This window comes from Zootoca vivipara, chromosome 17, assembly GCF_963506605.1.
Source record: "Zootoca vivipara chromosome 17, rZooViv1.1, whole genome shotgun sequence".
Lineage (NCBI taxonomy): Eukaryota > Metazoa > Chordata > Lepidosauria > Squamata > Lacertidae > Zootoca > Zootoca vivipara.
The window spans coordinates 11,540,924-11,554,525 of NC_083292.1; the positions used below are offsets into that span (position 1 = coordinate 11,540,924).

At 44.7% G+C, this 13,602-nt stretch overlaps 1 protein-coding gene across 3 annotated transcripts in view; it reads right to left on the bottom strand.

Moving 5' to 3' along the window:
- Positions 1 to 13,176, bottom strand: part of TANGO2 (transport and golgi organization 2 homolog) — a 95,716-nt gene extending 82,540 nt beyond the window's left edge. For 2 of the 3 annotated variants that reach the window (XM_035097845.2, XM_035097846.2), the window contains exon 1: positions 13,080 to 13,176. In XM_035097845.2, the coding sequence (XP_034953736.2) occupies positions 13,080 to 13,171 (92 nt within the window). In that variant the 5' untranslated portion in view covers positions 13,172 to 13,176. The remainder of the gene's footprint in view (positions 1 to 13,079) is intronic. The other variant, XM_035097847.2, reaches the window with a different exon arrangement.
- Between the last annotated feature and the right edge of the window lie 426 nt (positions 13,177 to 13,602).

Sequence of the window (13,602 nt, forward strand, 5' to 3'; positions counted from 1 at the left end):
TTCCAGGCACAATTCAAGATGCTTTGTGGTCACGTTTAAAGCCCTAAATTGCCTAAGTCCAGGCTATCTAAAGGACCACTAGCTCTTGTATCATAGTGCCAGTCCCCTAAGATCTTATGAAGATGCTCTTCTAACAGTTATTCAGGCAAAAGTGGGTTGGGATATGTGAGAGAGTCTTCATTAAAAAAAACCTTCCAGCTTCTTCCTTTGCATATCTGCCTGGACCCCCTCCTCCCTTTTCACTGATAAGTTAAGAAATTTCTCTGCAAAACCTGGTTAGGGTTTTAACGGCAGACCCCACTGTTTTACAGGGCAATCATAGCATCATAGAATTGTAGAGTTGGTCGGGACCCAACGCCCTGCAATGCAGGAATACCCAGCTGTCCCGTATGGGGATTGAACCTGCAACCTTGGCATTATCAGCACTATGCTCTAATCCGCTGAGTTATCCAGTTCTTCCTGTGCATGTCTAATTCCTATGCATGTCTACTCAGAATATGTTAAATCTCATTTACCCCATGGTTGCTTGCTTCCACATAAGTAGTGCATACAATGGTATCTCGGTTTACGAACTTAATCTGTTCCAGAAGTCCGTTCTTAAACTGAAACCGTTCTTAAACCGAGGCATGCTTTCCTCCCGCTGCCGGTGCCCTTCCACCATTTGGATTCCATTCTTAGACCGAGGGAAAGTTTGCAAACCAGGACACTACTTCCGGTTTTGCAGAGTTCGTAAACCGAATTGTTCATAAACAGGGCTGTTTTTAAACCGAGGTACCACTGTATAGGGTTACAGTCTTAGTTTGCAATATTGGTTTTAGTTCCTCTCTTACTGTTTTTCAAATAAAATATTGTCAATGGGTAGTCTGTGCTTGTCCTACTCAGAATAGACCCATTGAAGCTAATAGATTTCCTTATGAGTAGGACTTAGCTGAGTACAACCCATTGTACGCACAGTTTTTAAACACTGGAAGGCAGTATTCTACACTATCTCAAACAACCCTCTCCAAAAATAATAATGGACAGTATGAAACTAAACAGTTCCACCAGCACGACCAGTCCTAGCTGGCTGCACAACCGAACTTCCCCTCACTCTCCTCTCCCAGAGTTCCCTTAGTATAGAACATGTTTATGTGAGAGACCACCTTCTCCCTTACTGTTCCTGGTCATGATGGTCATTCAGAGAGGCTCTCCTGGTACGGTTGCACGTTCATGAGCTCCACCTGGCAGTTACTCAGAAGAGAGCATTTTCCATAATGGTGCCTACACTCTGGAACACACTCCCTGTGGACATTCAACATGAGTCTATCTGTGGTTTCTGACGCATGTTGAAAACATTTCTTTTTACATAAGCCTTTGGGAAATAGCAATATGGCTTGGTACCGGTATCTCATTTTTGCTGGTCAGCACAGATTTGATTATTACCTGTTTTGCTCTGTTGATTGTAGCTTGACCTTCATTTTTTGTTAAGCGTGTCGTATACCACTTTTTGTTAGCCATTTATAAATAAGTATCTCTATATTTTTTTATATACAGTATTAGGCTACGTGAACATGGGTGCCGTAGCTAATAGCCACCATCCAATATGTATAATTAGTTGTATGTGCCAATGCCTTTTCGTGACTGCTATAAATCTTCAGGGCATTAGCTTTCTCTGACCTTGATTCTTCAAAGCTCTTTTGAAGTCAATTTCCACCTGCCGGTTGTAGGTAACCTTTGACTAGAGTGAGAGTTAAAGAATAAATGTCTTCAGTCAGCCTTGGGTGCTGCGTGCGACAGCTTTAGAGGTAGCGGTTTTCTGCTGGTGTACTTGTGATGATCATTGTCTGACAATACAACTGTAGCCTACATGCTGTCAGAGCTAGCCTTAAGAGATGTTTTGCTTCTGAAGCAAAATAATGACCCATCGAGCCTTTTTGTGACATACGGAAATGGAGACCGGAGGCATGGAAATCTTGGAATCTATCATCTAACTATTTTCACACTGCTTTATGGTGAGGTCTGCCCCGGATGCTGGCTGGTTGTGAGAACTGACTAGATATTCCAACAGCATCCAGCCTTCAGGTATTCTTGGTAAAGTGTATTCAAATAGCTGCTGGTGTCATCCAGTGGAAAGTCTTTTCTTTGAGGCTAGTGGTTAACTCTGGCTGCAGCCTCTTTGTATATTCTTGGCTAAGTGGAGTTTGTGACCCTTAAATGACAATAATATTTTAATTTATTTAAAGTATGTGTGACTCATTGCAAGCCACCCCAGGGTGGGATGCAATCGGCAATTAAAAAAAAAACCCACAACCAACAATAATACATAGAATTATACAATAAAATGAGGACAGATAAAGCAAATAAACCTGTTAACAGTCTGCAGCCGTGGTTCCCAATTAACTTAAGTACTGCAGACCCCCTGTTTTTCAAAAGCCAAGCAATGGACCCCCCTAATTTGAAACTTTTGATACCTCTATGGTAGTTTTTTGTTAAATGAATGGTGCAATCGACCTCCAGGGGTCCACAGAGCACCAGTTGGGAACCACTGGTCTACGGAACGACAGCCAACTACATTTTAGCACCCAGTCCAGGGAGTACCGTGTTTCTCATATTATAAGACATGTCTTATATTTATTTTTTCCTCAAAAAAACACACTATGGCTTATTTTCAGGGGGTGTCTTATTTTTTTTCTTCCTCCTCCTGCCGCGGCCGGCATTGCTGCTGCACCTATCACTATGTCTTATTTTCAGGGTATGGCTTATATTCCTTGAATACTTAAAAATCCTGCTATGGCTTATTTTATGGGTATGTCTTAAAATATGAGAAACAGGGTACCACTCACAAAACCAGATTACTCCATTACCAGAAATGAGAATTGTTCAAGGATTTTTGATTACCACCATTTGCTTACAATGAAATAAAGCCATTTTGCATATAGTAAATTAATGTTTAAAAGCTTATTTCAGTCAACAGCGACCATTTTGCATTCACTGTAATGCTTTCCTCGGGAGTACTGTTGAGTATTGTATTTAGCAGCTTTCAATTGCCTTCTGCAGGGTGAAATGGCCAGGTGCTAACAACATTATACATAGTTCTACACAGACTTAGCAAAAAGAAAACATTTTAGAATACCTGAACAGAAGTCACCATGGAAAAACACAAGTCTGTTCTTAAGAGTGCAGAATCTCCACTGGCGTGGTTTGCTGTACAAAAACAGAAGTACCTTACCTTCAATTATTTCCTAAAGGGCTGCTGGTTTTGGCAAGAGCAGCAGGAAAGACAGCCCTCTATCAATCACTGGTTTTGGAACGGACATGGTATCATAACCTATTCCACTACAATATTCTGAAATAGGGGGGAATGCAGGCAGCACAGATTTGCTCAAGGAAGATGTATGGAACCTGTGGCCCTTCAGTTGTTGGATTACAGTTCCTATCATCCCTGACCATTGGCCATGCTGGCTGGGGCTGATGGGAGTTGGAATCTAGCAACATATGGAGGGCTACAGTTCTCCATCTCTGGCCTAAGGCATTTAAAAAAATATGTGACAGTGTGTCAGAGCAATAAACTGAGCACTGTTTCACTGCACAGCCTTTTGGGGGAGATGCTAGGCTAGAAACCTGGGTTCTAATACACTTGAATACTAACTCTCATATGTACTTTTCAAAACCAAGATACTTTAGCGTGTTACTGTAATGACTGTAATATTATAATAAGTTTATGACAAAATTAATGTTTTAATATGGATACTTTGGAGCCACAGATTTTTTTTTCTACAAGTAAACCTGATACTCTGGCCTTCTGAAAGAAGGGCAAACATTTAATAGGGACCAAAGCTGCACAGTGGTAGAGCACATACCTCACAGGTAGAATGCCACAGATTCATTTCCTGAAATCTACAATTAAAAGGATCAGACCTAAAGTGACTGGAAAGACTCCTCTATCGGAGATCCTGGAAAGCCACTGCCAATTGGAGGCGGTACAGAACTAGATGGCTCAATGGCCTGATCAGGTACAAGGCGCAATTTCCTATGTTCCTATCCCATTTTCTAAAGCAATGATACTCTGCAATATGAAAGCCCTCTGTCATATAGGACAGTGACAACAGTATCAATGGACTTTAGTATACCTGTATTTTACACAAAATACAGGACCCAGGTGGCGCTATGGTTAAACCACTGAGCCTAGGGCTTGCTGATCAGAAGGTCGGCGGTTCGAATCCCTGTGACGGGGTGAGCTCCCGTTGCTTGGTCCCAGCTCCTGCCAACCTAGCAGTTCGAAAGCACGTCAAAATGCAAGTAGATAAATAGGAACCGCTACAGCGGGAAGGTAAATGGCGTTTCCATGTGCTGCTCTGGTTTGCCAGAAGCGGCTTTGTCATGCTGGCCACATGACCTGGAAGCTATACGCCGGCTCCCTCGGCCAATAATGCGAGATGAGCGTGCAACCCCAGAGTCGGTCACAACTGGACCTAATGGTCAGGGGTCCCTTTACCTATTTTACACAAACCAATGAAAAGTATGCTGAGTGATCCTGTAATAGTTTATTTTCTATATGTGTTTGCACATACAGGAGCATGCACATTCACAAATGAACAGAGTGGAGTTTGATGCCTCATTTAACATAAAAACATGAATGGTACGCTTTGACCTTGAAACTACGAAACTAGAGCTGATGAAGAATAAACCGAAACAGGGCCTTGTCCTGGATTTCTAAAAACTGGATTGCGACTGGAATTTGTCTTATTATTCTCAACTTAAAACTTTCTAAAAATTAATCTACTACCTGGCCAGAGCTCTTGGAATCTTTTCATTTCATTTAACATCTTGGCAAATACCAAAATAAAGTAAGAGAAGGCTCAGCTGGTTTTGCAGCAGCCAGAGATACCAGTCCTTGGAGAAGGTGTTATCACAGGGTCCCCAAACTACGGCCCCCGGGCCGGATGCGGCCCAATCGGCCTCCCAATCCGGCCCGCGACGACCCCCGCCGCCCGCTCTTACGGCACACCGACAATCTTAAAAATCGGCAAAAAATCGCCGAAAATCCTTTGTGCGCATGCGTATGGGCCTCTCCCGACCCAGAAGAGGTAATTTCCGATGCACTTCCGGGTCGGGGGAGGCCCATACGCATGCGCACAAGCGATTTTCGGCGATTTCCCCCCGACCGTGTGCGTGTGCGCATGCGCACGCACTCCCCCCCCTCCGGCCCGCTGCACGCGCACTCCCCTGCCCTCCAGCCCGCTGCGCGGTCGGCGCGGCGGGCACCGGCCCGCTGCGCGGTAAGTCTGGGGACCCCTGTGTTATCAGCTGATTAGGCACTCCCAATTAAGGAGATCATGTCTGTAAGAGCAGCATTTCAGTGTCACTGCTGCAAAGCGCTCTAAGTGTAAGAAAAAAATTATTTTGGACCACAGAAGTGCAGAAATATTTTGAGGGGTGTGTGCCAGCAACACAATGGGGAACTAAAGGGCATTCATCTATCCCACCCTATGTTTGGTGGAAAGGCAAGGGCAAATCATAATATAGAGTTTTCTCCTTTTAAAAAAAATTGCCCTGGGGAAAATGATTTTTTAAAAAGATAAAAAGGTATAACATACAAATAAATCAGTCCTTTGCTGACAGGTAGTCCTGGGTAAAGTAGGTAAACGTAAAGGACAGGGTTGTGGCGACTATGGGGTTGTGGTGCTCATCTCGCTTTCAGGCCAAGGGAGCCGGTGTTTGTCCACAGACAGCTTTCCTGGCCATGTGGCCAGCATGACTAAACCACTTCTGGTGCAACGGAACAATGTGACAGAAACCAGAGCACATGGAAATGCTGTTTACTTTCCTGCTGCAGCAGTACCTATTTATCTACTTGCACTGTCATGCTTTCAAACTGCTAGCTTGGCAGGAGCTGGGACAGAGCAATGGAGCTCACCGCATTGCGGGGATTCAAACTGCCAACCTTTTGATTGGCAAGGCCAAGAGGCTCAGTGGTTTAGACCACAACACCACCCGGGTCCCTGGTAGTCCTGAGTACAGCGCTTCCATTCACAGTTACCACACATACCATGAGAAGATTTCTCATTACAAAACTGTAAAGTGCTGAGGATAGTCTGGGGTTTTGGTGTGTAACACAACTTCATTTTCAGAAGTTTCTGAACCTCACTGTTGCAGAAAAATAAACACAAAAACACACAATGCTACTACGCACCCTGAAAAGTCATCTCCCCAAATGTAAAACAGTAAAAAGGATCACCATTTTTTTTCTTGCTTGCTTTTTACGCCAACCCTCCGCCTGTGCATTTAATGTGGAGCTCAACATGGAAATAGTAGGTGTTAATCTTACGCCAAGTTTCCTGGAGGTAAGCCCTATTGAATTCAAAGGTGAGTAGACAGGATTGTCTGGGAGAGTACAGTGGTACCTCTGCTTACAAGAACCTCTGGTTACGTATCCTTCGGGATACGCACGCGACAAACCCGGAAGTATTTTTATGGGTTTTGCCATGCGCACATGCACAGAAGCACTTTACCATGACGCGCACATACGCAGAACAGGCACCTCCAGTTGCGAAAACCTTGGGATCCAACCGGAGCTCCGGAATGGATCCCGTCCACAACCGGAGGTACCACTGTATAAGGATTGTGCTATTGAACTTTCCCCATTACTTTACCTCAACGTAAGGAACAGCTTCTTTGCCAACTTAATTTCCTCATGCCAGGCTTCTGCTTAAAGATGCAGGCCCAGTAAAGAATTAAAGAAAGGTTAGCAGCTGCGGTTGTGGTGGGGGTCCCAATCTCCTCTTCTGCTCTTATTTGGTATGCAGAATCAGCAGGTGGACAGTTTCAAGGGCTTGAAGATAAACACTATTACCTGATTGCTACTGACCAAATAGCTGCTAAAGGTGCTGCTAATTTCAAAAGTTGATTACACTCCTGACAGACTTAAAAGAAAATGTGTGGAGCTATCATTGTTCAAAGGCACTTGCCTGATCTCCTGCACAAGCCCATGTTGCAATCCACTCAGTTGTGCAAATTTAAACATAGACTTTCCTTAGGGCCATGTTATGATGGAGATCCATGGCTACATTTTGTAAAGAATAAATTGAAAGGAACCATAGAGGGGTCTCAATTTATCCACAATGGCAGCACTATTGTGGTGCTATTTCGCTAATCAAAATTACTCCCCCAGCTGCTATTTGCCCTTCGAGGGTCTTGATCTGAAATAAAGTGACAACTCCCTCCCTCTTGCATTTTCCATTTTTAAAATAAATAAATAAACCACAAAATACAAGGACAGTTCTTCTACATCAGGCATCCCAAACTCGGCCGTCCTGTTGTTCGACTACAATTCCCATCATCCCTGACCACTGGTCCTGTTAGCTAAAGATGATGGGAATTGTAGTCCCAAAACAGCTGGATGGCCAAATTTGTTGTTGTTTAGTCGTTTAGTCGTGTCCGACTCTTCGTGACCCCATGGACCATAGCACGCCAGGCACTCCTGTCTTCCACTGCCTCCCGCAGTTTGGTCAAACTCATGTTCGTAGCTTCGAGAACACTGTCCAACCATCTTGTCCTCTGTCGTCCCCTTCTCCTAGTGCCCTCAATCTTTCCCAACATCAGGGTCTTTTCCAAGGATTCTTCTCTTCTCATGAGGTGGCCAAAGTATTGGAGCCTCAGCTTCACGATCTGTCCTTCCAGGGAGCACTCAGGGCTGATTTCCTTAAGAATGGATAGGTTTGATCTTCTAGCAGTCCATGGGACTCTCAAGAGTCTCCTCCAGCACCATAATTCAAAAGCATCAATTCTTCGGCGATCAGCCTTCTTTATGGTCCAGCTCTCACTTCCATACATCACTACTGGGAAAACCATAGCTTTAACTATACGGACCTTTGTCGGCAAGGTGATGTCTCTGCTTTTTAAGATGCTGTCTAGGTTTGTCATTGCTTTTCTCCCAAGAAGCAGGCGTCTTTTAATTTCGTGACTGCTGTCACCATCTGCAGTGATCAAGGAGCCCAAGAAAGTAAAATCTCTCACTGCCTCCATTTCTTCCCCTTCTATTTGCCAGGAGGTGATGGGACCGGTGGCCATGATCTTGGTTTTTTTGATGTTGAGCTTCAGACCATATTTTGCGCTCTCCTCTTTCACCCTCATTAAAAGGTTCTTTAATTCCTCCTCGCTTTCTGCCATCAAGGTTGTGTCATCTGCATATCTGAGGTTGTTGATATTTCTTCCGGCAATCTTAATTCCGGCTTGGGATTCATCTAGTCCAGCCTTTCGCATGATGAATTCTGCATATAAGTTAAATAAGCAGGGAGACAATATACAACCTTGTCGTACTCCTTTCCCAATTTTGAACCAATCAGTTGTTCCATATCCAGTTCTAACTGTAGCTTCTTGTCCCACATAGAGATTTCTCAGGAGACAGATGAGGTGATCAGGCACTCCCATTTCTTTAAGAACTTGCCATAGTTTGCTGTGGTCGACACAGTCAAAGGCTTTTGCATAGTCAATGAAGCCGAAGTAGACGTTTTTCTGGAACTCTCTAGCTTTCTCCATAATCCAGCGCATGTTTGCTATTTGGTCTCTGGTTCCTCTGCCCTTTCGAAATCCAGCTTGCACTTCTGGGAGTTCTCGGTCCACATACTGCCTAAGCCTGCCTTGTAGAATTTTGAGCATAACCTTGCTAGCGTGTGAAATGAGCGCAATTGTGCGGTAGTTGGAGCATTCTTTGGCACTGCCCTTCTTTGGAATTGGGATGTAGACTGATCTTCTCCAATCCTCTGGCCATTGCTGAGTTTTCCAAACTTGCTGGCATATTGGGTGTAGCACCTTAACAGCATCATCTTTTAAAATTTTAAATAGTTCAGCTGGAATATCATCACTTCCACTGGCCTTGTTATTAGCAGTGCTTTCTAAGGCCCATTTGACTTCACTCTCCAAGATGTCTGGCTCAAGGTCAGCAACCACACTACCTGGGGTGTACGAGACCTCCATATCTTTCTGGTATAATTCCTCTGTGTATTCTTGCCACCTCTTCTTGATGTCTTCTGCTTCTGTTAGGTCCTTACCACTTTTGTCCTTGATTATGGTAATCTTTGTACGAAATGTTCCTTTCATAGCTCCAATTTTCTTGAACAGATCTCTGGTTTTCCCCATTCTATTGTTTTCCTCTATTTCTTTGCATTGCTCATTTAAGAAGACCCTCTTGTCTCTCCTTGCTGCTTTTTGGAAATCTGCATTCAGTTTCCTGTATCTTTCCCTATCTCCCTTGCATTTTGCTTGCCTCCTCTCCTCCGCTATTTGTAAGGCCTCGTTGGACAGCCATTTTGCTTTCTTGCATTTCCTTTTCCTTGGGATGGTTTTCGTTGCTGCCTCCTGTATAATGTTACGAGCCTCCATTCATAGTTCTTCAGGCACTCTGTCCACCAAATCTAAATCCTTAAACCTGTTCCTCACTTCCACTGTGTATTCATAAGGGATTTGATTCAGATTGTATCTTACTGGCCCAGTGGTTTTTCCTACTTTCTTCAGTTTAAGCTGGAATTTTGCTATAAGAAGCTGATGATCTGAGTTACAGTCAGCTCCAGGTCTTGTTTTTGCTGACTGTATAGAGCTTCTCCATCTTTGGCTGCAGAGAATATAATCAATCTGATTTCGATGCTGCCCATTTGGTGATATCCATGTGTAGAGTCGTCTCTTGTGTTGTTTGAAAAGAGTGTTTGTGATGACCAGCTTGTTCTCTTGACAGAACTCTATTAGCCTTTGCCCTGCTTCATTTTGAACTCCAAGGCCAAACTTGCCAGTTATTCCTTTTATCTCTTGATTCCCTACTTTAGCATTCCAATCCCCTGTAATGAGAAGAACATCCTTCTTTGGTGTCATTTCTAGAAGGTGTTGTAGGTCTTCATAGAATTGGTCAATTTCACTTTCTTCAGCACCGGTAGTTGGTGCATAAACTTGGATTACTGTGATGTTAAAAGGTCTGCCTTGGATTCGTATCGAGATCATTCTGTCATTTTTGAGATTGCATCCCATTACAGCTTTTGCCACTCTTTTGTTGACAATGAGGGCCACTCCATTTCTTCTACAGGATTCTTGCCCACAGTAGTAGATATGATAGTCACCCGAACTGAATTCGCCCATTCCCTTCCATTTTAGTTCACTGATGCCCAGGATGTCGATATTTATTCTTGTCATCTCATTTTTGACCACATCCAGCTTACCTCCATCCATGGTTCTTACATTCCAGGTTCCTATGCAATATTTTTCTTTACAGCATCGGACTTTCCTTTCGCTTCGCTTCCAGGCATATCCGCAACTGAGCGTCCTTTCGGCTTTGGCCCAGCCGCTTCATCAGCTCTGAATCTACTTGTACTTGTCCTCCGCTCTTCCTCAGTAGCATGTTGGACGCCTTCCGACCTGAGGGGCTCATCTTCCAGCGTCATAACTTTTATATGCCTGTTGTCTTTGTCCATGGAGTTTTCTTGGCAGGGATACTGGAGTGGCTTGCCAGTTCCTTCTCCAGGTGGATCACGTTTAGTCAAAACTCTCCACTATGACCTGTCCATCTTGGGTGGCCCTGCATGGCATAGCTCATAGCTTCTCCGAGTTATTCAAGCCCCTTCGCCACGACAAGGCATTGATCCATGAAGGGGATGGCCAAATTTAGGGATGCCCTTTTCCCCAATGGCCCACACTAATAGAAAGCCTAAGGTGTACTGCTTCAAGCTGAAGTCAAGAACTAAAATGTAATGTCACTATCACATCTTTCCCTACGGAATTCAAGGCAGTACACATGAAACTCCCAGCAGACGTCAAAAGGGTTATCATTAGCAAGGATTGCTAAACTTGTATCATTTTGTTACAACTAATGTTTCCCCTTTTCTCTCAGGAAATCAAAGTTACATATGTGGTGTGTGGCCCTTCAGTTTTACCCTCACTACAACCTTGAGAGGTGGTTTGGGCTAAAAGACGGTGATTGGACCAAAATTAGAGTAAACTTCAACGACTGACCCTGGATCTTCCAAGTCATGTGACTTTCTATCCGCAAAGTAGAAAAACACCATGACATTTTTCCATACCTCAAACAGTACTCCTGGGAATAAACACCTGTGTTTCCAACAGTTGTTTTCAAAACTGTAGTTTGTATTTTTTCTTATTCCTTCCCTAAACCATATTTGTTTGCCATGTCTTTTCAATTGTAAAGGTAAGAAATATCTTACTACAGGTTTTCATAAGCTGCTCTGAGCACCTTTTTGGCAGGGACAAATCAATAAAACAGTTTACAACTCTTTTTTCAGTAGAGAGAAGATACAAATTGAAGCAAGTCAATACACACAAGGGTGTGGGGAGAAGAACGCATGAGAGAGAGAGAGAGAAAGTCCACAACTCTTTCCCTAAAAAGGTTACTTTTCAACAGGCAGGAGGATCTGTTACATTTGTTTGATGCTGAACAAGACTTCCTCAGATGAGCCTCCATCTGCAATCTGTGAAGTCCAACACCGCACTGAGAACTAAGGATTGTTGTATTCAGCAAAGTTTGCACTTGAATTCAAAAGCGAAACTAAAAGAATAATACTCAGAAAGGTGGTCTCATTGGCGTAAACAGACCTAACAACCGGATAAGCTCAGTTGGTACCGTAGAGCATGAAATACTTAACCTCAGGGTTGTGGGTATGAGCCCCACATTGGGCTAAAGTTTCATGCATTGCAGGAAGTTGGACTAGATCAGGGGCCCAAAACTAAGGCCCGGGGGCCGGATGCGGCCCAATCGCCTTCTAAATCCGGCCCGCGAACAGTCCGGGAATGAGCATGTTTTTACATGAGTAGAATGTCTCCTTTTATTTAAAATGCATCTCTGGGTTATTTGTGAGGCATAGGAATTCGTTCATATTTTTTTCAAAATATACCGGTAGTCCGGCCCCCCACAAGGTCTGAGGGACAGTGGACCGGCCCCCTGCTGAAAAAGTTTGCTGACCCCTGGACTAGATGACCCCAGCGGTCCCTTCCAACTCTACAATTCTACGATTCCAATTTAGCTGTGACCATTCATTTCATTTTGCTCCATAAGTCACTTTGAGGCACTTGAGTGCAAGAGAGCAACTAATAAATAATGATGATCTTCAAGAGTTGCTCCCATTGGAATGGAGCAAGCTTGTTTCCTCCTGCTCTGGAGGGCAGGACTCGAACCAAGTTACAAGAATGGAGATTCAGACTAAACATAAGGAAAAACTTTCTGATGTTCTGTTCGACAGTGGAACAGACTCCATCAGGAGGTGGTGGGCTCTCCTTCCTTGGAGGTTTTAAAGCAGAGGCTGGATGGCCATCTGTCATTGGATGCTTTAGCCCCGTGGTTCCCAATGTGGGGCACACGCCCCACAGTGCATGCAATTTGATTTTTAAGTAGGGCAATTGAGAATGTCATTAGCAATTAATGGCCTTTTAGGCTTCCTCCACGTGAATAGGAGTTCACTTTTTGAATAATAAGAATTATATATCACAGGATTTTAGGTTGACAGGATTTTAGAGATGTTTAGGTGGGGTGGGGCAAAAAAAGGTTGGGAACTACTGTTCTAGAGCAAAAGGAAAGAGCCTCACAGCTTAGAGTGGGAGACTGGGCTGAGGGTCTGGAGGAGTTAACTGGCTTAGCCAAGGTGGGGAGGCAGTCGCTCCCCACCCCACCCCCAGCCAAGGTTGGGAACCACTGCTTTAGTCGAATATATCCTGCATTCAGGGGGTTGGACTAGATGACCCTTGGCGCCCCTTCCAACCCTATGATTCTAATGAATGAATGGACCCAAGTTTGTCACGCGCATTCATTCCAACGGATCTGCTCCGAGTGCGGCCAATACTCCAATGCAACCCTAAGTCAAGAGCCCTCCATCCCTCCGCGGGGAGAGCGGGGAAGGCAAGCCGCGCCCCACCCACCCAAAGGTCAACAACCGCTTCCCAGCATTGGAAGCGGGAACTGAACGGAGGGAAGAGCCACGGAGGAGCGCGCTTCTTTCCTCGCCCACAGCCAGCTCCTTGTGCCAGGGCGCCGCCGGGCCCCGCCCTCCCTCAGCCGTCCGGTTCCCCTCCCGGCGGCAAACCGCCGCCGCCTCTCCTCTCCCACTTACCCGCTCAGAAGGCTAAGCGCGTAAGGACCACCGAGCTCCCTTCGACCCTCTTCCGGGAACACAGCCCACCTCGCAACAACGGCCGCGTTCATTCGCCCCTCGGGTCTGACCACGCCCGCCGCCCGCTCATTGGCCAGGTTTGAACGCATCTCGCGCCGGCCCCTGCCTCGCCTCCGCCGCCTCCTTCATTTTTGCTCCTCGCTGATTGGCTGGCTTCGCCAAGAGCTGTTGAAAGCCTCTCAAGCTTCTAAAAGAGGCGTGGCTTTTTCCTTTGGGTAACCTGCTTTAGGTGGGGAATGTTTTCCCTGGCTGTTCCCTCCTACTGCTCTCCCCTCTCTCCCTTTCAAATAAATTGTATTTATTTATTTATGCTTCTTTCTGTGAATTGGGGGTGGGGTGGAATATAGACTGTATATATAACGTTTTTGATTTTTTATGCACAGAAAATAGCGTTTTTGAAAAAATATGCAGATATAAGAGGGAAATAAGTCATAAGTTTAATAGAAATAGATAAAAGCAGTGG